This window comes from Schizophyllum commune, assembly GCF_000143185.2.
Source record: "Schizophyllum commune H4-8 unplaced genomic scaffold SCHCOscaffold_2, whole genome shotgun sequence".
Taxonomy (NCBI): Eukaryota; Fungi; Basidiomycota; class Agaricomycetes; order Agaricales; family Schizophyllaceae; genus Schizophyllum; species Schizophyllum commune.
The window spans coordinates 315,789-337,754 of record NW_026089539.1 but is presented as its reverse complement, the minus strand read 5'-3'; the positions used below and the strand labels follow the sequence as shown (position 1 = coordinate 337,754).

Below are 21,966 nucleotides of genomic sequence, written 5' to 3'. Positions count from 1 at the left end.
ATTCCATCACGATACGGTCTTCCGACGGCGTGCTATTGAGGCCCCCACGGACCCAACCGTACCTAGGGCCGTGAGCCGGTACACTGAGCCATGATCGGCCATTCTTGGTGCGTCCGCAATTCCTGTCTATACGTCCAGCGCTGACACCGAGGATAGCTCGAACGGGCAGGAAGAAAGAGCGAATTTCAGTCGGCCCCATGTGCGAAAACCGTGACCATTGCACTCGGCACATCGTTACTGTCCAAGCCAACTCGTCCCCTCAGCCAAGATTGCACTTTATCCACCCGCCGGATGCCAAAGTCATCTCTGGGCATAACTCTCCTCCATCTGAAGTAGAAAGTCAGGATATTCCTTCGCAGAAGCTCCAGCGAAGGTAATCATGACATACGCGTCTGCCACGTCCACCCTGGTCGATGACGGAGAACACCTGCCCGGTATTCGACAGAGGTCGGAGCAGAAGATTCGTTGGTTTCGAATGCCTGACAGCCACTCACAATGAAAGCACCATGTCTTGGTCCGGTGCGATACCGGGTGTACGCTTGCGTTGACCAGATTATCGCTTCGAAGGGAAGGTGCGAGTGCATTCAAGACTTTTGATATGCAATCTCGCATTTTTCATCAACGAGAAGCGCTAATCTTGACCTTCTATGCTCAGTAGGGGAGCCGTCGCAAGCGAATGTCTTGTTATATTGCAACGCGTCTCGGAAACTTTGAAGCCCGGATGAGGTTGGTCAGCCCGTCTATCTCCTCGTCACTCGCGCTTTGCTTACAGGAGACTCTTCAGATACGTTGTACTATCATTTTTCGTGTATCGAGGCCATCTCGACTTATAGTCACAGATGCAACGAAGCAGGGCACGGCGCTTTCAGTGGCTACTTATCTCCGTTTGGACAATAAAGGAACTTCGGCAATTACCGATGGTCACATGACGGGGGCCTGGCGCCTCGCGACTCTTGTTTCTGACCACGACGTGCATTGTTCGCGCTTTCCATCCTTGCTTCTCTATCCTTCCTCTTGCATCCACCTTTTACTTCTCGTTGTGTCCCTTCACTATGGCAACTCGACGTGTGTTCGAAATTACCACGCCCATGGGCATCAAAGTCTACTTCGTCACGGAGGTCTCGGGTACGCTCAAGATACAGCCGCGCTCGCGGGTCGCTGGCGATGAAGCTCTGGAGCCGATAAGTATGAACGTTGATGTTCATGGCAACGGGGTGCGTGTCAGGTTTTGTTCTTCGGTCTTGTATCCTGATTGTTCGTTGAAGACAAGAAATTGCACCCACGAGGCTCAAGTCACGGTAGAAGCGGAACCCCCAGTGGTCGATGAGGAAGACGAGGTGGAACTGCCCGAGTCCCAGACACCTGAGGCGCCGCAGGACGGGGTCCCCTACCGTACCTTTCGTGGCGTCTTCTGTGATCCCCCAGCCCCGATAGCGCGAAATAGCATCCACCAAGCTGAAGGGACGTCTTCCACGCGCCCGACGCGCCCGACGCGTCCGACGACTCGACACAAACAAAACGACGAGAACGCACCGCCGACGCGCCCGACCCCAGAGGACCAACCGCCATCGGAAAAGCCGGACGACGCGCCCAGCACCTGTTCCGAAGACGAAGTCGAGTTGAGCCTTCGGACCTTCGATGGCCTCGACGATGACGAAGAAGAAGAAAACGAGTTCGTGGGCTACCAGGATGAGCGCGCCAAGGACTTTTGCGAGGGCATCTCGCCCGGCTATGCGAAGTATCTCAACAATCGGTTCTTCCCGAGTCCTGTCAGGAATGGAGAGGAAGCTGCTGGGCCATCGCACCTTCCCGAAGGTGGAGTCCGCAAGCTGAAGGGGTTGCCGATCCATCCGAGTCCGCTGGCGGGCCACTGGACGACGAACGAGGCCGCGGACACTGGCATGTCGATGGACATGGACGAGAATCCATTCATCGATGGGCCTCCGCGCGAGGACGACAATGTCATGGACGACGGGATCGCGGGCGGTCTGTCGACCATCTACGAGGAGGACGAGGGTCAGACCACGCACGACAAGGCGTCCTCCGCCGAAGAGCCAATGGGATCGCCTGCCGAAGAGGTCACCCCCGCCGAGGACGCTCCGCCTCAGGACGCCAACGACTCTGCCTACGTGCCCCGCGCCGCCATCACCTCCTCCGATTTTGAATACGGCGTCAGCATGTTCTACGATTTCGAACGCAGTACCAATTCCTTCGACCTCCCGCGCGAGCTACCTGGTGAAGACGTTTTTGTCTTCGGTAATCGCCAGGAATACTGCGCCCTGATCGAGCAGAATAATCGCCGACTAGAGGCGCGCGAGGCGGAGGAGGCTCGTCAGCGAGAGGTTGCCAGGCAGGCACGCGAGGCGGAGGCTCGCGCCGCGGAGGCCCGCCAGCAAGCCCGCGAGGCCGAGGCTCGCAGGCAAACGCTCGAGGCTGAGGCGAGGCGTAAGGAGGCGAAGCGCAAGGAGGCGGTCGCGCAGGCGAATATCGCGTGGGCCAGCGCGAATGAGCCCAAAGCGAAGGCCACCGTGAATGCGCCCGCCACGAAGGCTCCTGTGGGTGCACCCGCCACCAAGGCTCCCGCGGATGCGAAGGCCAATCGCGCGGTGGGGGCGATGGAGTCGACGATGTTCCCGATTCTCGACGGACCCCTCGACTTCGCAGGCGCGATCGAGTCGTCGACGCCACCGCCCAGTCCGGGTGAGGCTACGCAGCCTGCTCGTGCCCATGGGCCTGCGCAGTCTGTCCGTGCTAATGGGCCTGCGCAGCCTGCTCGTGCCAATGGGCCCCGTGGGCCGCCCCGGGTGCCCTTTGGGTTGAAGTTCGATGCGCGAAGCGAGACCGGCCACTGAGCATCCGCCGGAGTATGCTCTGAGTGTGTGTTGCGTACTAGTGGGTTGCATCGGTCTGTTTTCCAACTTCATATTGAAGTACATCTTCACTGATAAACTGATCTCAGGCCCTCTTAACGTATAGCGACCAAGAAGCAGGCCATCCCGCAACAGAGCGTCGGCGTCGCCAGCACCAGAACAATATAGCAGGTCGGGCCTGGTATGAAGGTGGAGGTTCCACCACCACCACCAACATCCAGTGTTCGGTCTTTCCTACACTGTAGCATATCCTAACTTATTCTTACCCCTCTCGAAGATCGATTCTTCGCCCCATATCCCCACACCCCTAATTGTGCATAGCTGTATCCATATCGTATCTATCGCCCATCTTTGCTCTGTATATGCATCGCTCGCTCTGTCGCGCTTGCTCTCTCTATGCAGACACTGCTTCACGTATTTATCTGCTCTTCGTACAAACCATGGATGACCTATATGGCCGTCGAAGAATGACTGGACTAATTCGTATATTCACTTGACGCAAGCTGTGTGAATCTGCGCGAGTATTGTAGGTTCCGAAGGTTCGCAAAAGACACGGCGCTAATATTTCAGTCGTTCCTCAATCATACCATTCGGACGCTACGCTTTTGCAAGGGACTTGGTCGACGAGAATGCCCCGTTCTTTTAGCTCCTCCGGCCATGCACCCCACTCAAGTACCGACCACAGTTCGGACTGGACAACACCAGTCGCAGTACGTGCGTGCCGTCATCGGTCGCCCAGCGCGATAGGGCGACTTCCTTCAGGAGCGCCACACACTCTTCGTCAAAGGTCGTGAAGCCCCTTTTGAGCTGGATCGAAACCCGTTCCAGCAAGGGAAGAAGCGTTGGCCTCTCGCCAGGCGCAACGATGAGGGCGCGGAGTACGACATTGAGGTCGAGACCTTCCTTCCAATAATACGATAACTTCAAGTGCCGGACCGCGGGCGTGCAGCGCAGAACGGACAGATATTCCTGCCCGTTCAGAGAGTGGGCGTCCTCGCCCTCGCCCTCGCCTGTGCACCAGTGCGTGGCGAGGGCGATGGACTGCAGGGTGTTCTCTCCCGGATGGCCAGAGTTCCAGAGCATCGTCCGCACAGCGGGCATGTCACACTCGTGCCCTGGCTGCAAGACCAGCTCTTCCAGCCGCGGCACGACGAGGAATTTGCAGAAACGAAGACCGCATTCGCCGAGCGAAAGGGTGCGCAAGGCGCCCAGCGTTATCATGAAGCCTTGATCGTTGTGCTCGTCCTCGGGCCAGTATGATCCCTTGCCGAAGCGCAGGTCTTTGAGGCTGGTGCAGAGCTGCAACGGATTCAGATCGGCAAGGCCGAAGCACTTGATCTCGAGCGTCAGGTCTTCCAGCAGCGCCCACGGTATGTGAACGCGCGACGGGGCTAGAAGATGGTACAGCTCGAGCTTCCGCAGATAAGGTGCATCGAGTTTGATTCCGAACGAGCGGTCTTCGCGGCCAAGAATGATATGGTCCGTAGTGCACAGACGCGCATACTCCAGCAACGGTGCGCTGACAGCATCTGTCGGCTGGCTGTTGTACTGCACATACAAGTCAAGGGTCCGAAAGCGGTCCACATGAGTGGAGATCCAATGCATAGCACGATTTCCTTCAGGGCAATCTTGTTGGTCGGACAACCACAGTCTGAAGTTCGGCACAACAAGGTCCAAGCCCTCGTTGCGCGCACGCTCGTTGCATAGTTGCGCGCGGGCAAGGAAGGTACCTTGGGTTTGCTGGCTGCGCAATTTGGTAGGCCACAGCAGTCGTACCCACAGCTCGGGCATGGAGTGCGCAAGAGAGCGCAGGCGGTAGTAGCATGAGTCGATGAGGGGAAAGGGGCTGGTGCAGCTGCCCTCTGAGCGCCACTTGTTCGGAAACGCGGCGCGGATGATGAGGGTAAAGACCTCGTTGGGCAAGCGGCGGATAGGCGCAAGCAAGCTGTATTTCTTGTCCCTGTCGACTGCGACCTGGGCGCGAACTTTGCGGACAGCAGCAAGACGCTCCTCGATCGCGTTAATATCTAGGTCGAGGTTCGTTAGCCAAGAATCAATTGTGAAGATATCGGAGACGAGCGCTGCTTTTTCGGTCTCAGAGGGTGCGTATCGCGAGCGAAGGGTTTTCGAACTGGGGGCATCGGGATAGGAACACGCGATGGCCGTGTGTTCGCATTTCGCGCAAAGAGACACTGAGGGGATGACCGTGACCATGAGTTCGAGGCAGCTGCCGAGGACGTCAGTTAGCTGTGTGATGCCAGGGGACTGCCATACCTTACTTTACAAGCAGTAACTCGCAACGAATGGCCGTTCAGGACGAGAACGTGTCATAGCTCCTGTCACGCAGCATGCATGTAGCTTACACGTGCTAGGGACCTACCGTCGCCCATTTCCCCCGAAGCTTGGAAAGCTGGACTTTAGCGAAGCGCGAGCAATTTATGAGCCCTCGTGAAAAAATGAGGCTTTCTTGTTGGGGATTTTTGTTGCCGAAAACACATGATCTGCGCGGCGAGACGCTTTGCTACAACGCTCTGGCCGCCGCGTCTATAGTACACTGTAGAACTTCCGCGTCACTCACATACATGATACGACTTCATAGTCGGGTAGAAAAATATGTGGCTACCAAGGTGGCTTCCTACTTTACCTTCGGCCCGAGCGCGTCCCACAACAGCAACGGCCGCACTTTCTTCGCCCAGTTCACGTCCCAGGAGGACCACTCCCATTCGTCCTCGACCTGCTCGTCGATGGTCGACTCTGCCCGTGACATAGACGCCCCTTGCGCCCTGCCCACCAATCCAGCCTGACTCGGTAACCTTGACACCCTCCGCGTCGGCGAGCGCGGGTGGGCGTGGCCCCCAGGGTGTGCGTCATCGTCGTGGAGGCCCTCGTTCTTGGCCTGCAGCGTCGCGCGCAGGGCATCGAGTTGGGGCGTGTTGGACGGAAAGCCGGTGAGGAGGGACTAGTGGAGGGGGAGAGGAAGAAGGGGGGGGGGGGGTGTTAACTAGGCAGGCCGAGGAAATCGAACGTGCGAACACACCTTCATCTGCTCGGCCAGCTCCTCGCTCGTTTTGAACACGAGCCCATTCTTGCCGTGCTTGACCAGTTCGCTGATGCTGGATATAACGGGTTAGACACGCATCATCGAGATGGCTTGTTGTGCATCGTCACCGCTACAAACGACTGTGAATCGACCTCGTCACAGACGACTGCACATCGTTCCCGCTACAGAAGACTGCACATCGTCTTCGCTACAAACGACCCATCAACTCACCACGCAAAATCCAACGCACACACCGGCGTCCCCGCGCCGAACATGTCCACGACTTTCATCGGCAGATCGAGCGCGGAGGAGCTCGTGTGGAGGGATACGCCCAGGTCGGCGGCGCCTGCGGGGAGAGATGAGTGTTAGCCTTGTTGAAACTAATTGTGGGGCTTGGTGCAGGGTCAGCGAAACAACGGCACAAATGGCGCCGAAAGACATAGCAAATGGCGCCAAAAAACATCGCATACGCACCCAACAACAACGGATAATCCTCCGCCTCCAGCCACAAGCTCACGCACCGCACCCACTGCCAGTTGGCTTGCAGCTTGCCCACCCGCCGCATGTACTCCGTCTTCAGGGGGCCCTTGCCGGTGACGATGCAGAGGATTTTGGGTAGCGGACTCGCCTTCCCATCACTCGCCTTCCTCGTCATCCCCTCACTCGCCGCCCTCGCCATCCCCTCATACGCCCCCAGCGCCTCGATCAGCACGCCAAAGTCCTCGTCCGCGGTCCAGCTCGTGCTGCTCACGACCAGCGCGGGGCGGTCGCGGCGCAGGTGCGGCGGCGCGATCTCGGTGAAGGTCGGCTGCGCGACGGTGTCTGCAATAGGTGGAGGCAGGATGTCAGCGGTTGCGGCGTCGGAGCCGTCGGTGGATGTGAACGGCGTGGAATATGGGACGGAGGACTTGGGGAGGAAGTCGCGGAGGGAGGGCTGCGCGACGAAGGCGGGTTGGAGTTTGATGAAGAGCTGGAGAGGGTCAGTTGCGGTCGAAAAAATGGACAGCGGGAAGGCAAGCGCACGTCGTGTATCTCCTGCGGCGTGGCGCGGTGAAACTGGCCATGAGGCATGTCGTGGAGGACGATTTTGTGGCCTCTGAAGGGCAAGTGGATGAGCAAAATAGGATGATGTGAGACGGCGATGCTTACTGCAACTCCCACTCCCTGACGAGGTAGTCTCGCATAGCTTGGGTCACGAAGAGGTGTGCATAGGCGGTGCGCCCGAAGTAGCGCTCGAACCTGTATCTGCATGAGCACGCAGACCATCGAAGAGCACTTCTCGCTAGAAAGACTACCTACCATTTCGATATGCGCACATAGACGTGATTTTCGCCCAGCTTGAGCGCAAGGATACTGCACCCCAGGTTATGCCAGTCGATGATGACCTTGCTGCCTCGGATGCGGCCGACGAGCCATGCCAGAGCCAAGGTCGGTATACTGGGCGGGTTCTGGGAGGTGAGATAAGCTGAGTCTGCGAGTATAGGTGTGGGAGCTCGAAGTGGAAGAGAAGGCATGCGCGTGTCGCGTTTATATGGATTGCAGCGAATTCGACGTCGAATTCACGTGATCGCGATCCGCCACGTCCACTCCCCCCGCGCATCGTGCGTCGCTTGCCCCCTCCCCTTCCCCAGCTCATCTACGCGGAGGCAAGGGTGCGGGGTGTCCTGACCGCATATGTGTTGGCGATACATTCCGGAGAGCGCAGGGAAGAAGTAGACCGTGTTGCGACATCATGACCTCACTTACCTGTACCAGAAGGAATTCGGGGGCTTCTTCGATGTCGACGATGAGGACGACGAGTATGGTCAGAATTTGGTGGAAGATCTTGAAGGGCGCAGTGATAATGAAGGGGAAGTGCCGCAGCCAGCTTGGGGGCTCAGCTAGATGATGGAGCTGGACCTTCGGCAGCCTCTCGAGTGAGGGGATCACTTTAGAGCCTCGAGTAGCAAGTCAGTAGTGCTGTCAAGATGCTTGGGAGGATCATACCGTTGTACCCTATCACATCTGTAACAAAGTCGCACTCTGCGAAGCTCTGAGCATGGTACATCATGCGCGGACTGCGTCCAATGTCCCCTAGAACGAGTATCGCGACCGAGCGCAAGGAATGCTGATTCCTCGGCCTCAAGAACGCAACCGTCTTCCATGCGAGGTATGTGATAATGAGCAGAAGGATCGCCAGCCCCGCTGCAGGCGCGACATAGTCCTCGTCCGCCGGTGGAGGTCTGTCGTGCATGTCAAGCAGATCGTTGTCAGTAAGTAGCCGGTCCGGGCTGCCGACACTTCAGCACCGGAAACTGCCGGGGCTGATGTCATGACAAATGCGCGCATCCTCCGGCGGCTGCTCGACTCAGCAGGCGTACTTTGAGGTCCGGCAATCCCGCCCAGACGATCGTGCAGCTTAGTAATCATGCAACTGCCATTTTGGGCGAATATACCTCCGAAGCGCGTACTTCAAGTCTACATGCTTACCGGTGCCCTGAATGGGCCTATAAAAGCGTGCAATGAGTACTTTAGGGATGGGAGAACAGTTCGTATTGAACAAAATTGCTGTCACTGTCCTGGAACATTGACTTTTGGACTGATGATGCCAGCGGTGCGCATATCTGCTCAATACGAACTGTAGATACTCAGATATAACGCGTATCCGTGCAGTAATTTTGGGCATAGCCGGACGCCGTCGCGTGCAAAACGTGAACTGGATGCAGCGCCAGATCAGAAGGAATCAATCACGTGATCGCGCCTCATCCGCCTTTTCCGTCTTCTACGCGCTCTTCCGGTCTACTCAGGGAAAGATAGCATGTCAGAAATATTCCATAGTGGTATAGACATATGTATGTGACTCGCATGAGTAGCTTGAAGCGCGATGCAGGGTGCATATACAAGGTACTCGACTTTAGGAGCTTGGATGAGGATAAGATGCCTTCAACGGCGATGCGAGCGCTCAAATCGTGCCATACAATCCTCCATTGTGTACCTCAGGTGCTGGGATGATGCACCTTGTGCTACGGCCTCCCTGAAAGACACCCCTACCGCACCAGAGACTCACCCCAACCGTATGTACGAGTTTAGTTAGGGTTCAGGTGCCAAAAAAATCAGAATTCGTAGTATATGACCTGTCAAGGTCCATCTGCACCCGGTGATATGGCTCTGTAGGCCATTAGCGAGTACACCATCGCATGCAGTCGAACTTCTGTTGAGTGTCGTCTTTCGCGGTCAAAGCGGTGGCGGTGTGATTACTAAGCTGCACGATCGTCTGGGCGGGATTGCCGGACCTCACGTACTTCTCTCTTCCTCACCAATCATGTTGTCCTCGACATTGACGAACTCTGCACGGACTGCGACAAGGAGCGCTGCCGTGCGCGCGCTGCAGCCGCGCGCGACGTCTAGCACGGTGCGGGCGTTGTCCACAACGGCGGCGCGGGCGGCGCGGCTGGTGCACCGCGGCCCAACGATCGCCACCTCGTCTCCCCACCGCGATGCCAGGCGTACAGGGCGGACGCATCCCCCACTTAGTGCGTACTATCTCTGCATCTTAACAACCTCTTACTACCCCCCCGCAGCTCGCTCCATGTTCATCCAGACCGAAAGCACCCCCAACGAAGACTCCATAAAATTCATCCCCGGCGTGCCCGTCATGGGCGAGTCCGGCACCGCCGAGTTCCTCGACACCCGCTCCGCCCTCACCTCCCCCCTCGCCGTGCGCCTCATGGGCATCGAGGGCGTCCGCGCCGTCTTCTACGGGCCCGACTTCGTCACCGTGAGCAAGAGCTCCGAGCACCCGTGGTCCGTCATCAAGCCCGAGATCTACTCCGTCCTCATGGAGTTCTTCACCTCGAACAACCAGCCGCTCTTCCGCTCAAAGGAGGACAGGGAGAATGCGGGCCCGCAGGATACGCGGATCCTGGACACGGACAGTGATGTGGTGGCGATGATCAAGGAGCTGCTGGAGACGCGCGTAAGGCCGGCGATCATGGAGGATGGTGGGGATATTGAGTATAGAGGTTTTGATGAGGAGAGCGGCGTCGTGCAGGTCAAGTTGAAGGGGAGCTGCCGCGGGTGCTCGTCGAGCACGGTCACTCTGAAGACTGGCATCGAGAACATGTTGATGCACTACATTCCCGAAGTCAAGGGTGTGGAGCAGGTATGCCAGTCTTCTTCTCGCCATGTGCAATCCCTTCTCATCCGCCTTCCAGGTCCTCGACGAAGAGGAAGAGATCGCACTCGAGGAGTTTAACAAACTCGAGAAGAAGCTACACCCAGAAGAGGCGAAGCAACCAGAGTGAGTCTCCCTTGTCATCTTCGTTCCATCCTCGCTTTGTTCATCATCACACCGTCGCGTATACGCATGCTCTACGCCTTCCCATCATCTGTACTTTCCTTCCCATTATCTCCACTCTCCTTCCCATCGTTACCACTTTCCTTTCCATCATATCCACTTTCCTTCCTGGCACTCCCTATACGTTCATCGAACCGTGTCTGACCTATGGTTGCAGCATGGCGCAATACATGTCGACATGACGCTCTCATCCTACTCGCCAACATGTACCACTACTCTTACCCACGCCTAGTTATGCTTAATCCATGCTCCTGTCGAATTTGAGGCATTTGCGACCACCTGGGGTATCTGCAACCACCTCGGCCTAGGAAAAGGCGACGCACAAGTCCAATGCTTGGTGACGCTGGGCGCGAACGCAGGGGACATACTACGCACTCATGACTGTCAATGTCTACCCCGCGATGGTTGGAAAGCTGCATCCCGACGTTTTCGACTGTAAGTCAACCTTGGGTAGGCAGATTTACAGGAACCATCGACACGCAGCTGGTCGTTATGGGTTTGGGCTCAGCTACGAAAGTGTGAGGCAAGCTCAGACCGTACTCCAGACCAATTTCCTTCTCACAAATGAAGTCGATGACCTCCTGCGTTGCGATTACCATTATCACGGCAGCGAGTACCCCGCCTTGGTATGCCCGGGGAGCTTCCTGGATGAGGGGGACGGTTGACCTGCGCCAAGATCCTCAATGGACTAGACGACGTGAGAGAGAGCGTGTTTCAATTCGCTAAAGGACGCGACTTGTCCTTTTTGTTGGGTAAACTGGTTTTGATGTTTGTTGGCCCTCCTTACCTATGCGAGATAAGCCTGCATGGAAAGAGAAGAAACGAGTACAGGGAGGAGCTTTTGCACGCTGCTGGAGTTGATCACAAAGTGTGACCGGTATCTTCCGGACCAACTGTGACGATCCCCTATTACGCTTGCTTTTTCCTCACCTTCAACCACTCACTTCGCCGACGTCTCCTGCTCTTCGAAGAGACGCGCATGGACGATACTGCAATGCGCATGGATGATCCTGCAATGCGCATGTTTGCCGCGGGGGAGCAAGTTACCCTCGCCACCGACAATGGGCAGCGGCTTGTCTTCACCATCGAGCGCCCGTTCACGCCTTTTACGAAGAGCGTCGCAGTTCTTGCACGCTGCGCCGAGCTTTCATCCACGCCAGTGGTAGTCAAGATCTTCGACCCGCGCTTTCTCGACGAACGCCTTCCGATGAAGTATCGGCGTGCACGTCCGTGGTCGCTAGAAGCCGAGCGTGCAGCGCTGGACATTCATGCCTACGATGAGAATGAGGTGTGGGAGGAAGAGCCAGCGGAGGACGACGTCGAGGGGCAAGCAGCACGCGCGGCGCTTTTTGAGGCGCATTTCAGACGCCTCTCGACAGAATGCTTCGCATCCGAGCGCGATGCATACGCCCGACTACAAGGTTTGCAAGGCGACACGCTTCCGCGCCTCCTAGCGATTGGGCAGGTTGACCCACCAGACGAGCGCGCTTTTCGTCCTCCCGCGCTCGTGCTGGAGTACGTGGAGGGGACTATATTCGACGACACACCTTTGGAAGCCTTCACTCCCGACGTCTGCACTAAGCTCGTGCACACCGCGGACAGCTTCGCCACGCTCGGCGTCTCGCACAACGACGTCAACGTCAACAACGTGCTCATCGGCCCCGGACGGGTGGTCTTCATCGACTTTGGCTGCGCTGCGTTGCGTCGGCCTGATCAGTACGATGAGAGCTGGAGCCACAATGTGCGGTATGGGAGTGATGGGAGGAGGATGCGGATATATCTGAGGGAAAAGGGCGTTACCGATATGGACGAGTTGCTACAGATCTCGGGCAGCTGCACGGTGAGCCGCAGGCGTGAGGATATTGCAAAATAAGCGCATGAGCGTAGCTGCTCGTCTCGTCTATCAAAACACTGTAACCATGTATAATTCCAGATGTCCATCGTACTCCCCGAAAAGAGCTTCAAAACAAAATGGATATGCTGCCACACACCGAACCGTCCGGATGATGTTGCCTAAAGTACGATCACCTCCCTCTTCGCGATCACCGCCCGCGCCTTCTCCAACACCTTCCGCCAATTCCTCTCTCTCCGCATCAGCACCTCCATCGGCTTCGCCAAGAAGTCATCCCTCAGCTCCCCCTGATCCTCCATCTGCACCTCCAGCCACGCCACCGCCAGCGCCGTCGCCCACACCGTGCGGTCTATCCCTCTGCCTTCCGCCGCGTCCACCGCGGCCCCGCCGACGATGTCGCGGAACGTGCGGTCGGGCGTGAAGGAGCCGTCGAAGGCCTGCTGCAGGACGAGCTGGAGGATGAGGTTGTCGACGGGCGGTGGGGTGCGGGGCCGGGGTGGGGCCGCGGGGGGTGAGGGGCGGAAGCGGAGTTGGGGGGAGGGCGCGCGGGCGAGGGTGCGGTCGTCGGAGGAGAGTGCGGGTCTCCTTCGCGAGCGCCGTGGGGTGCTGGTGTGCTCGGACCAGCTGCTCCAGCTGTAGTAGCTCTCGAGGCTGCTGAGGGTGGTGAAGGTTCGGGTGCCCGAGGTTTGAGATGCTGCGTCGTCTATGGGAGCATCCTCAGCCGCTCCATCGGCGGATGGAGGGTAAGCTCCAGGCGCTACGAGTGTCGGGTCGACGTCCCAGGTAGGTTCTGTCGTATCCGAGAGGTGGCGCCTACGAAGCCAAGGGAAGATCGATCCAAGTAATGAGCGCAGCCCTGAGCGGGTGGACGCTGCGTCCTGGTCAGACTCAGGGGACTGGCCAAGTGGAGGCGAGCTCGGCTCGTACCCAGGGGACGTGACCCCCGACACCGACGACCCAGTCTCCGTAACTGACTCCTCCTCATACTCTTCCCCAGCCAGTCCCTCATTTGCCCTCACCGCCACAAACGATGTATGCCTCGACGCCAGCTGGTACGTCTCGCCCAGCCGGATGATATCCTCCTTCGCGTCTCCCCAACTTGCATTTGGACCCATTCCCACCGCACTCGGACCCATCGTTACCGGTCGCCCCTCCTGCAGATCCTGGATCAGCCGCCACGCCCCGAGCGTGTGCACCACCGGCAGCCCCGCGTACTCCTTAATCTGCACCTCCTTCACCGGCACGGCGATGTTCACCGTCTCGCGCGCGCCGTTCGAGCCCTGGTGCAGCGTCATTCGGAGCACGACTTCTCGGGGCGCGAACGATCTGCGAAGGGCGATGATGGCGAAGACGTGCATCCTGTTTCCTGCGTGTACCGTCCGAATGACGCTCGGCGATTGCTGGACCGTTGGCCAGGGTTGGTGTATGATCGTCGTCGCTGTCTGATCCATCGACGTCATCCCTCTCGCCGTCGTCGGTCTATCGAAGTCCTCCCCGTTCGGCGCCAGGTACTCCGCCGGCACGCCCCAATCAATCGACACCTCCTCCACCCTCGGCGCCCTTCCCGCACGAAACAGCCGTGCGCACTTGGCCATAATACCCTCGACGTGCTGCGCGTACAAAAAGATACCATCGCCTGCTCTTGCGATGCCCTCGCACATGTCGGTGGAGACGCTCTTGCTGATGCCGAGGCAGTAGACGTTGAGGCGGGCGTAGGAGGGCGCGGAGGAGACGGCGGCGCGGACGACCTCGATGGAGGCGTCTTTGTCGTAGGCCTGGAGGTGGTGAGTAAGAGGAAGGGGGTAGGGGGGTAGGGGGGGGAGATGAAGGACTCACGGAACCGTCGGTTAGGACAAAGACGGATGTGGGGTGTGATTCTTGGCGGGAGGCGAAAACGTTCTCCAGTGCTTCTCGTATTTGCGTGCCGCCATAATTTGCGCGCATCGATCGGACGTGTTCCATCTACGGAGAACGATCAGCAGTGCACCCGATTCCTTCCTAAACTGAACACTCACTGCCTCGTCCAGCGTCCCCTCATCATACGGCCGACTCCTCAACCACAGTGAATCTGAATGCCCCCCGAAGCTGAAGATGTTGAAGTATGTCCCCTGCGCCGGCAGCATCAACAACAGCACCTCCAGCGTCTTCTTCGCCGTCTCGATCGGCTTGTTTCCATCCTCGCCCATGCTCCCACTGCGATCCACTAGAAAAATAAACTCCCGCCTCGACCCCGGCCCCGGCGTCAGCGGCACCCTTGGCACCAGCACCAGCTGCAGCGCCAGCGTCCGCAGGTGTCGGTCCGTCGGATGCCGCCCCAGCTCCGCAAAGCAGCGCGACTCCCCGAGGCCCTCCGCGCGCACCACGAGCACGAAGTCGCGGTCGAGGAAGTCGGCGGAGCGATATTTGGCGGTGATGCGCCGGCGCGAGGCGCGCCCGCGGTCGGTCTCGTAGGGCCGGAGGCGGAGGTCGGCGGGGTGGCTGGGGGAGCGGACGGAGATGAGCTTGCCGCGGGAGAGGACGTCGACGCTGATGCGGACGCGGACGTCGGTGGAGGGGTGGGTGGCGTCGGACATGCCGGCGGGGAGCTTGCCGTAGCGCTCGGCGATGCGCATGGGGAGGTGGAGGCGGACGTCGGAGGCGGACTCTTCATGAAGGAGGCTGGTCACGTACTGGAGGTAGGGTGAGTATGGGGGAAGTGGATGGGTGAAGTGGCACCTACAACTATCTGCACTGCGACCTGATCGCGTGCAGGTATAGAGCCTACGGAAATGGTGAAGACTACGATTCTGTCAGTAACGGCGTTACATGCATGGAAGCATCGCACTCACTATCGTCCGTCACATACTCCAATAAACCAGCGTCTTCGCCTGCTGATACTGCGCGCTCAAAATCTACGCGAGCCTGCTCTCGTTCGCGCGCCACCGCCTGGATCTTCCGTCCATCGGACGCCCTTATCATCTCGAACGCGCATACAGCCGCGCCTGCAGGTACGGGGAAGCAGTACTTCGCTCTCGCAGTTGGGTGCTCTGACGGATTGCTGTAGATCTGCTTCACCGTCACTCGTGCCGAGACTGCAAGTCGTTCAGCAAGACACGCCACGATCATGACGACATCTACGCACCATCCAACACGACCGCACGCGCCCTGACCTCCTCCAGCGGTAGTCTTACGCGCTGCTTGTTCGACGCATTGTATATGATCCCATTCGGGCCCGACATAGTACAAGGGAAGGTTATGGCGCCTGTTGGGCGTAGCCCGCCGGGAATGGCTAGTGCGCGTCACTTGACGTGCGCAAGTACCGCGTAAACGGCGTGGTGGCCTCGAGGGCCGTGGGAGAGGCGTATATGAGCATCGGCGTACGTGGAAACGAGGACGACGTCTCGATGGTGGTCGACTGTCGCGGGATGCTCTGCGATGGCTGATCGGATTGTCATCGCGTATCAGACACGTGCGGTGAGTGTCTCGTTGTCTGCAGTCTGACCTTAGCTTGTGCGTTCTTTACTTCCCAAAGCGAGGAGGATGTTAGGCTTTCAAATGGTTCCTTCCCTGAGGACAGTCGAAGCTTTAAAGGGTGCCGTGAGCGGGTATATGCGCGTCTATAGTCGCGCGCCACGTTCTAAAAGGTCCCTGTCAGTATCGTAGCTCATAGTTCGCCGGATTGACCTGTTACATACCGTCGCTCTCGTTCATTAGCATTCTTGCATCGGGCGTGCAGTGAACGTGGGAGAAAAGACGTACGTTGACATGCTCGCAGACTCAGACCACTGAGACCAGAGATGGCTTGACACACGTATTCAGGTAGGAAGTGGTATGTATGATATTCACGGCATCGGGGGACCAGCGCAAAGAACTGTGGGACCCATCGACGCACATGGAAGCTCGGGACAAGATGATTATTTTTGTTTGGTGTAGTTGATGATGCGGAGGTATGTCTCGTGATCGCCTCAATATGTGGCGTCGAGAAGGGCGGCCGACCGCGCTGCTGCTTGTTCGCCGTCCTCAATGTCCGACTCGTCCTGAGATCTCGTCGAGCGCGACGATCTATAGAGCACCTGCGTCTCATCTAGTGTGTCTGCCGCTGCTTGCTCAGTCTAAGCCAACAGAAGCGCTATCTGCCCTCAACGATCTCGCAGAGGTGCTCGCATGAGATTCTTGAGTATGCTGACCTCGGGGTTCGTCGACAACGCTATCGCTCAGAGAACGAGCGGGAAGCAGCTGTCACTTTGGCGCTAAGTCCGATCTCGATCCTTCCAAGTACTCACTTGGACAGGTCGTCGTCAGAGTGCGCGCCACAACGTCACCTCGGCCATCGTCAGCGATGACACCGCACCGTCCCCAATCGAATACAAAAGCCCTCCCCATCCTCCCCCGCACCCAATCATCCATCCCATCCACAACCACATTACACACCATGTCCTCCCAATACCAGAAAGGCCACCTCCCCGACCCCTCCCAGGAGCAAAAGCCGCCGGGCCACCAATACAAGATGGACCCTGCGCCCGCCTCCACCCAGCTGCCCACCGAGGACGGCGGGTACCAGACCTACCGCGCCGCGGGCAAGCTCGAGGGCAAGCGCGCTTTGATTACAGGCGGCGACAGCGGCATCGGGCGCGCGACCGCGCTGCTGTTTGCGATGGAGGGCGCGGATGTGTCGATCGTGTATCTGGCGGACGAGGAGCGCGACGCGCAGGATACAAGGAAACAGGTGGAGGGGAAGGGGCGGAAGTGCGTGTGTATACAGGCGGATCTAACGCGGGCGGAGGAGTGTAGGAAGGCGGTGGAGGAGACGGTGAAGGAGCTGGGTGGGATTGAGATTCTGGTGAACAATGCGGCGTACCAGATGGTGCAGGACTCGATTGATCAGTTGAGCGAGTGCGTATCATCTTCGCCTTTGGTTCTCATAAGCAGGACTGACGCCACTACAGAGAGCAATGGGATCTCACCTTCAAGACCAACATCTACGCGTACTACTACATGGCAAAGTACGCCCTTCCGCACCTCCGCAAGACCAAAGGCGCGACCATCATCAATATGACCTCGGTCAACCACTACATCGGCCGTGCCGACCTCCTCGACTACACCTCCACCAAGGGCGCCATCGTCGCCTTCACGCGCGCGTTGTCGAACCAGGTCGTCGGCGACGGCATCCGCGTGAACGCTATTGCGCCAGGACCGGTGTGGACACCGCTTGTCGTGTCGACGATGGGCAAGGAGAACCTCGAGCAGTTCAATGCGACGCCGATGGGGAGGCCTGGGCAGGTGTGCGAACCAATGGAATGTGTTGCCACAGGGGATTCACCTGAGTTTTCAGCCCACCGAAATTGCGACGTGCTGCGTCTTCCTGGCCAGCCAGGACAGCAGCTTTATCAGCGGCTCGACTCTGCATCCGAACGGCGGGACGATGGTCAACGGTTGAAGTCCGCATAAACATTGAACATCCAATTGTACATGTATTTCACTGTAACGCGTCTTCGGCTTCAGAGATAGTCGACGTGGACATGGCAAAAGAGACCAAATAGACTCGCCCAACAAAAAGGACAACTTGCGTCCTTTGGGGAATTTAAACCCGCTCTCTCATGATCACGTCGTGTTGTCTGTTGAAGATCTCGGCGCAGGTCAGCTTTCCCCCTCATCCAGGAAACTCTCTGGGAATGCAAAGGCTGGGTACTGGCTGCCGCGGTATTGTTGAGGGTACGCACGAAGTCATTGACTGAATTTTGGACTTTCATTTGGCCCGGAGGGTTGGGGACGGTGTTGACGAGGTTTTTGAGAATGGTACGGAAGGGACGGTGGGGCTTGTAGTGTCTGGATAAATGATGCAACAGTGTCGGGTTACGCCTGTAGAGGTATCTGAAGCCATAGAACCAACCCGTCGGTGGCAGCATGGTATGTGTGACGCATCACGCAGTCACGGTTGAAGTCAAGATCACGGTTCTATGGTTCTATTGCTGGAATGCCCCTCGATCCTTCCCTTGGATGCTTGAGTAGCTCATCCATACCAGCCACCCCCTTGCGCTTCAACCAATACCGTATCGCGCCATCATCGTCGCAGCAAGAGACAGAATCCTTCCACTCCTCGTCGGTCCAATCATACCCCACCCCGCGCACGCCCGCGTTCCCGAAGTCGACGACGACGGCGCGGCTGGGCGCGACGAGTATGTTCTTGTCGCTGAAGTCGTCGTGGATGACGCCGTGGGCGGCGAAGCTGTCGACGGCGCGGACGAGGGCGGTGCAGACCGAGGGCGTGAGCGCGTCGAGGGGGGCGTCGCGCAAGCGGGGGCCTTCGATGTACTCGATGGCGATGGCGGGCGGGATGAAGGCGCGCTCGTCGGGAGGGATGATGAGTCCGGAAGCGAGGAGGCGTGGGAGGATGGTGCCCTGGAGGTGTTGGAGATGCTCGTATGCGGCGCGCTCGACGGCGAAGGAGTCGTTCATGAGCTTGCGGTAGTGCGCCTCGTGGAGCGCAGCGTAAGCAAGCTGGCCCTCAGCGTCGTCCGCCGCGGGCGGGTCCCCGGGAGAGAAAATCTCGTATTGATCGTAGGGTATGGTGTCCGGCGCGGCGCGCTCGGCGGCAAGCGACCATGGGTGGGAGGGAAAACCCTCCCAGTGCTTGTTGGGCGACACACCGTTGCGCTCGTCGAAAAAGCGGGGATCATAGATCTTCAGCACTACGGGGTCAGGCGAAAGGTCTGCGCAACGCGCGAGAACGACAACACTCTTCGTGAGCGGCGTGAAGAGCCGCTCAACGGTGAAAGTATAGCGCTGACCGGAGTTGGTCTCAAGAGTGACGACCATCCCTGGCGAGAAGAATGGCAACGGATCGTCCGCCATTTGAGGGCGGTGTCTAATGAGCAAAGCCAGCATGAGGCGTCAGACAATCGGTGAAAGTGTGGGCACTCACTTTCGGCGAGTTTCGAGGCCAAGTTGGTTGTACTTTGCCCGAGCGGATGAGCCCAAAACGCTGCTACGTTCTACTGCAAGTGCAGTTGCGGTCGCAAGTGCGACGACGTCGTTCCGTTAGTGTCTGACGTCCATCTTCGACGTATAAAATCAAGCAGAAAAAGACACGTTCCACGTCAACGCGACACGTCGTGACACAATCTGACGGTGGCGGAAGCAAACAAGCTACCTCACCTCACCGAAGGACAAGCGGACCGTACTTTCGAGACCGCATAGCGAGGACCAACAGACACACTGCATAACGAACATCAACAAATCACAGTAGAGTCTCGATTCGGACGATTTAGAATATGGTTACACGAAGGCACAAGAAAACACAACACATTCTCAACAAAAGAGTCCCAACGTCGCGAAAGCCTCTACGCCGTCACTGTCGAGACGCATCAGCCATCGTCCTCGCTGGTGGCAGATAGATCAGTACTTACTGTAGCTGCTGGGCTCGATGAAGTCCGGAAGCTCGGGCACGGCGACCTCGAACCGGGACTGGATGGCGGCCATGACCTGCTGGTCGGCGTCCGACGACACGAAGGTGATCGCGAGACCCTTCGTTCCGAAGCGACCGGCACGACTGACAGGAGGGTAAGCGTGCGACAAGAAGGAGGAGAAGAAGAGAACGCACCCGACACGGTGCAGGTAGCTGTCCGCATCCGGCGGCGCGTCGTAGTTTATGACGATATTCACGCGCTCGACATCAATACCACGACCGAAGATATCCGTCGCTACCAATATGCGCTTCTCGAAATTTTTGAAGGCCTGGTAGCGGTTGATACTGGTGGAGATGTGAGCGAGGCAAAGACGGAAGTTTGATATCAGCATACCGCTCTTCCTGCTGCAGGCCGGAGTGGATGCTGATACTCGGGAAGTTGCACGAGACCAGAAGCTTGTCCAATTCGATCGCTCGTGCGACGGACTTGACGAAGATGACAACCTGCAAGCGCCTCAGCATCGACTACTTTGCAATGAAATAAAGACCGCAAACCTGGTTGAATTCGAGGGTATCAAGCAGGTCATTCAACTTCCTGTTCTTTTGCGCCTCCTCCAACTTGACGTAGTGCTGTTGTAAACCGTGGAGGGTGAGCTTTGTCTCGTCATCCACGAAGATTTCCAGAGGCTAGAGCAAGACGTCAGCCAGAGCGATAGAAGGAAAGCAAGATCGCCCACGTTGGCCATGAACTTCTTGCACGTCGCGCGGATCTCCTTGGCGAGTGTGGCGCTGAACATCATGACTTGCTTGTGGTGGGGTGTCGCGCGGAAGATCTCCTGTACGTCGCGTCGCATGTCTAATGGGCAGTGGCGTGATTAGATGGATGTGCAGCGGAGAGTTTGAAAAATAAAAGGGTGACGTGTCCAGGTCAGCGCGCTTCCGGATCGGTTTACAGTCGGACGGAGCTTGCACGGCTTGATCGAGTCGTGGGTAGCGTTGGTCGTTCTTCTCCCCGTTCCTCCATCTTTCGGTATCCCCTTCCCCCCGAAGACGCGACAGCATCCCAACAAGCCCGAAGACCCATATGCTTTGCACACCGATATGACGTGTAGGGTGACCCGGACGCGCGGCCAGACGACGCAGAATGCGGTAGGATATGATGGTGGGTGGTGCGCAGGCCGAACAAGGACTAACCGAGCTGCTCAAGCATCTTGTCACATTCGTCGAGAACGAAATGCTTGACGTGTTTGGCGTCCAGGACCTTGTCGCGTACGAGGGCGTTCAGGCGACCGGGGGTGGCGACGATGATGTGGGGGCAGGCGTTCTTGTCGCGGAGAATCTCGGCGTCCTTGGACACCGGTGTACCACCGTAGAAGGTAGACACGCGAATCTGCGGCATGTACTTCGCGAAACGAGTGTACTCGTTGCGAATTTGGAACGCAAGTTCACGCGTGTGACAGAGCACAATGACGGCTACTTCGCCATCGACAGGCTCCAGCTGCTGGAGCGTGGCGAGGACGAAGACTGCGGTCTTTCCGTGACCAGACTTGGCCTGGCACAGGACATCCATGCCGAGGACAGCTTGAGGAATACATTCCTGCTGAACTGCACGGCCCGTTTAGCTTGGACGCGACGTGGTACAATTGGCCACTCACCCTCGGATGGGTGCTCGAAACCCAAGTCACTAATGGAGCGCAACAGTTCAGGCTTCAACAAGAAGTCCCTGCAAGCGAAAGCAACGTAAGCGCCCAAAATTTTTGCAGCAGCGTGCAGCGTACTCACCTGAATCCAGTCGAGTGGATGCCAGAGAAGTCTGGCTTCTCCTCCCCGCCCTCCCCAGCGCCTGCCGCCGCCTTCGCTGCGCCGTTCGTGGCGGGTGCCGCGGCTCCGCCGTTGGGGATAACGTCGTTCTCGTCCTCGTAGTCGATGAGTTCCTCGTGTTCGGCAGACATGGCGGCGTCGGAAGTCGCGTTGAAGAGCAGAAAAAGCGAGGAGAGTTAAGGGGAAGGAACAAAGAACACAGCAGCCGTGAAGGAGGAGGGGGAAGCTCGCTTTGGTGGCGGTGTCCCGGGATTGCGCTTGTTGACTGATGTGACGAAAAACCATCACGTGGATGGACAAGCAAGCGCCCACAGCTTGAACCTGGACCACCATGTCCTTACCGCCTCTTCGAGCAATGCGAGCAGAGCCGTCATTGCAAACTCTTCCGATGAGACGGTGATTTCTTTATGTGAAAGTACCAGTTTTGTTACTCCATCTGCCTCATGCCTGGCTGGACGCTGCGTGGTCCCAAGATCTACGTCGCATGCTCTCTTGAGGCCATCTTTATTCACAGGCGCCTCGCGACATTGCTCCGCACAAAAGTCTGCTCTTATTACCCTTAATCATCAGGTGAGACCCACAACTCAGGCCCGCTGACAATTCTTCCCCTCTATCATGATGCGGAAGATAAGTCGATGATCCCCAGCGGGTCAGACACGGCGT

At 57.9% G+C, this 21,966-nt stretch overlaps 10 protein-coding genes across 10 annotated transcripts; 5 read left to right on the top strand and 5 right to left on the bottom strand.

Annotated features, from left to right (window-relative positions):
* Positions 1-927: 927 nt before the first annotated feature.
* SCHCODRAFT_02141238 (uncharacterized protein) lies at positions 928-3,209 on the top strand. The gene is made up of 3 exons (XM_003037610.2): positions 928-1,214; positions 1,266-2,905; positions 2,960-3,209. Exons 1-2 carry the CDS (start codon positions 1,053-1,055, stop codon positions 2,850-2,852), a joined length of 1,749 nt encoding a protein of 582 aa, XP_003037656.1. The 5' UTR covers positions 928-1,052; the 3' UTR covers positions 2,853-2,905; positions 2,960-3,209.
* SCHCODRAFT_02683754 (uncharacterized protein) lies at positions 3,170-5,084 on the bottom strand (the record flags this gene model as incomplete). The annotated part of the gene is made up of 3 exons (XM_050346761.1): positions 3,170-3,537; positions 3,573-5,001; positions 5,062-5,084. 3 exons carry the CDS (start codon positions 5,082-5,084, stop codon positions 3,448-3,450), a joined length of 1,542 nt encoding a protein of 513 aa, XP_050201976.1. The 3' UTR covers positions 3,170-3,447.
* A 421-nt stretch (positions 5,085-5,505) lies between these two features.
* Positions 5,506-8,143, bottom strand: SCHCODRAFT_048280 (glycosyltransferase family 33 protein; the record flags this gene model as incomplete). Its single annotated transcript, XM_003038948.1, has 10 exons — positions 5,506-5,674; positions 5,873-5,983; positions 6,142-6,256; positions 6,385-6,732; positions 6,812-6,844; positions 6,915-7,006; positions 7,060-7,149; positions 7,210-7,358; positions 7,657-7,847; positions 7,897-8,143. 10 exons carry the CDS (start codon positions 8,141-8,143, stop codon positions 5,506-5,508), a joined length of 1,545 nt encoding a protein of 514 aa, XP_003038994.1.
* Positions 8,144-8,705: 562 nt separating this feature from the next.
* SCHCODRAFT_02609289 (uncharacterized protein) lies at positions 8,706-9,151 on the top strand (the record flags this gene model as incomplete). Its single annotated transcript, XM_050344368.1, has 1 exon — positions 8,706-9,151. A coding segment is annotated over exon 1 (206 nt), but the record flags the coding sequence as incomplete, so codon positions are not given.
* A 52-nt stretch (positions 9,152-9,203) lies between these two features.
* SCHCODRAFT_02609287 (HIRA-interacting protein 5) lies at positions 9,204-10,524 on the top strand. The gene is made up of 4 exons (XM_003037611.2): positions 9,204-9,422; positions 9,471-10,051; positions 10,104-10,189; positions 10,404-10,524. Exons 2-4 carry the CDS (start codon positions 9,479-9,481, stop codon positions 10,426-10,428), a joined length of 684 nt encoding a protein of 227 aa, XP_003037657.2. The 5' UTR covers positions 9,204-9,422; positions 9,471-9,478; the 3' UTR covers positions 10,429-10,524.
* A 743-nt stretch (positions 10,525-11,267) lies between these two features.
* On the top strand, positions 11,268-12,119 carry SCHCODRAFT_048094 (uncharacterized protein; the record flags this gene model as incomplete). Its single annotated transcript, XM_003037612.1, has 1 exon — positions 11,268-12,119. One exon carries the CDS (start codon positions 11,268-11,270, stop codon positions 12,117-12,119), a length of 852 nt encoding a protein of 283 aa, XP_003037658.1.
* Positions 11,929-15,692, bottom strand: SCHCODRAFT_02609284 (VIT-domain-containing protein). The gene is made up of 7 exons (XM_003038949.2): positions 15,580-15,692; positions 15,220-15,516; positions 14,927-15,169; positions 14,818-14,876; positions 14,114-14,767; positions 13,935-14,060; positions 11,929-13,873 (listed from the first exon to the last, which is right to left on the bottom strand). Exons 2-7 carry the CDS (start codon positions 15,314-15,316, stop codon positions 12,260-12,262), a joined length of 2,793 nt encoding a protein of 930 aa, XP_003038995.1. The 5' UTR covers positions 15,317-15,516; positions 15,580-15,692; the 3' UTR covers positions 11,929-12,259.
* A 398-nt stretch (positions 15,693-16,090) lies between these two features.
* Positions 16,091-17,666, top strand: SCHCODRAFT_02609281 (NAD(P)-binding protein). Its single transcript, XM_003037613.2, has 3 exons — positions 16,091-16,970; positions 17,024-17,357; positions 17,410-17,666. The coding sequence occupies exons 1-3, from the start codon at positions 16,510-16,512 to the stop codon at positions 17,512-17,514; spliced, it is 900 nt and encodes a 299-aa protein (XP_003037659.1). The 5' UTR covers positions 16,091-16,509; the 3' UTR covers positions 17,515-17,666.
* A 366-nt stretch (positions 17,667-18,032) lies between these two features.
* On the bottom strand, positions 18,033-18,929 carry SCHCODRAFT_02743817 (uncharacterized protein; the record flags this gene model as incomplete). The annotated part of the gene is made up of 1 exon (XM_003038950.1): positions 18,033-18,929. The coding sequence occupies one exon, from the start codon at positions 18,927-18,929 to the stop codon at positions 18,033-18,035; it is 897 nt and encodes a 298-aa protein (XP_003038996.1).
* A 344-nt stretch (positions 18,930-19,273) lies between these two features.
* On the bottom strand, positions 19,274-21,543 carry SCHCODRAFT_02743816 (P-loop containing nucleoside triphosphate hydrolase protein). The gene is made up of 9 exons (XM_003038951.2): positions 21,265-21,543; positions 21,138-21,205; positions 20,677-21,087; positions 20,220-20,338; positions 20,038-20,169; positions 19,877-19,986; positions 19,678-19,827; positions 19,484-19,626; positions 19,274-19,428 (listed from the first exon to the last, which is right to left on the bottom strand). The coding sequence occupies exons 1-9, from the start codon at positions 21,432-21,434 to the stop codon at positions 19,418-19,420; spliced, it is 1,314 nt and encodes a 437-aa protein (XP_003038997.1). The 5' UTR covers positions 21,435-21,543; the 3' UTR covers positions 19,274-19,417.
* Between the last annotated feature and the right edge of the window lie 423 nt (positions 21,544-21,966).

What these genes read in the sequence shown, in the direction of transcription:
- SCHCODRAFT_02141238 (XM_003037610.2), top strand. Translation starts at nt 1,053, where the DNA reads ATGGCAACTCGACGTGTGTTCGAAATTACCACGCCCATGGGCATCAAA. An exon ending in TTGATGTTCATGGCAACGGG is followed by an intron (nt 1,215 to 1,265) that starts GTGCGTGTCAGG and finishes TGTTCGTTGAAG; the next exon opens with ACAAGAAATTGCACCCACGA.
- SCHCODRAFT_02609287 (XM_003037611.2), top strand. Translation starts at nt 9,479, where the DNA reads ATGTTCATCCAGACCGAAAGCACCCCCAACGAAGACTCCATAAAATTC. An exon ending in AAGTCAAGGGTGTGGAGCAG is followed by an intron (nt 10,052 to 10,103) that starts GTATGCCAGTCT and finishes TCCGCCTTCCAG; the next exon opens with GTCCTCGACGAAGAGGAAGA. An exon ending in GAAGAGGCGAAGCAACCAGA is followed by an intron (nt 10,190 to 10,403) that starts GTGAGTCTCCCT and finishes CTATGGTTGCAG; the next exon opens with CATGGCGCAATACATGTCGA.
- SCHCODRAFT_02609284 (XM_003038949.2), bottom strand. Translation starts at nt 15,316, where the DNA reads ATGTCGGGCCCGAATGGGATCATATACAATGCGTCGAACAAGCAGCGC. An exon ending in GGAGTATGTGACGGACGATA is followed by an intron (nt 14,877 to 14,926) that starts GTGAGTGCGATG and finishes ACAGAATCGTAG; the next exon opens with TCTTCACCATTTCCGTAGGC. An exon ending in AGGGGACGCTGGACGAGGCA is followed by an intron (nt 14,061 to 14,113) that starts GTGAGTGTTCAG and finishes CGTTCTCCGTAG; the next exon opens with ATGGAACACGTCCGATCGAT.
- SCHCODRAFT_02609281 (XM_003037613.2), top strand. Translation starts at nt 16,510, where the DNA reads ATGTCCTCCCAATACCAGAAAGGCCACCTCCCCGACCCCTCCCAGGAG. An exon ending in TCGATTGATCAGTTGAGCGA is followed by an intron (nt 16,971 to 17,023) that starts GTGCGTATCATC and finishes ACGCCACTACAG; the next exon opens with AGAGCAATGGGATCTCACCT. An exon ending in CGATGGGGAGGCCTGGGCAG is followed by an intron (nt 17,358 to 17,409) that starts GTGTGCGAACCA and finishes CTGAGTTTTCAG; the next exon opens with CCCACCGAAATTGCGACGTG.
- SCHCODRAFT_02743816 (XM_003038951.2), bottom strand. Translation starts at nt 21,434, where the DNA reads ATGTCTGCCGAACACGAGGAACTCATCGACTACGAGGACGAGAACGAC. An exon ending in ATACCCTCGAATTCAACCAG is followed by an intron (nt 19,987 to 20,037) that starts GTTTGCGGTCTT and finishes AGGCGCTTGCAG; the next exon opens with GTTGTCATCTTCGTCAAGTC. An exon ending in AGCTACCTGCACCGTGTCGG is followed by an intron (nt 19,627 to 19,677) that starts GTGCGTTCTCTT and finishes CCCTCCTGTCAG; the next exon opens with TCGTGCCGGTCGCTTCGGAA.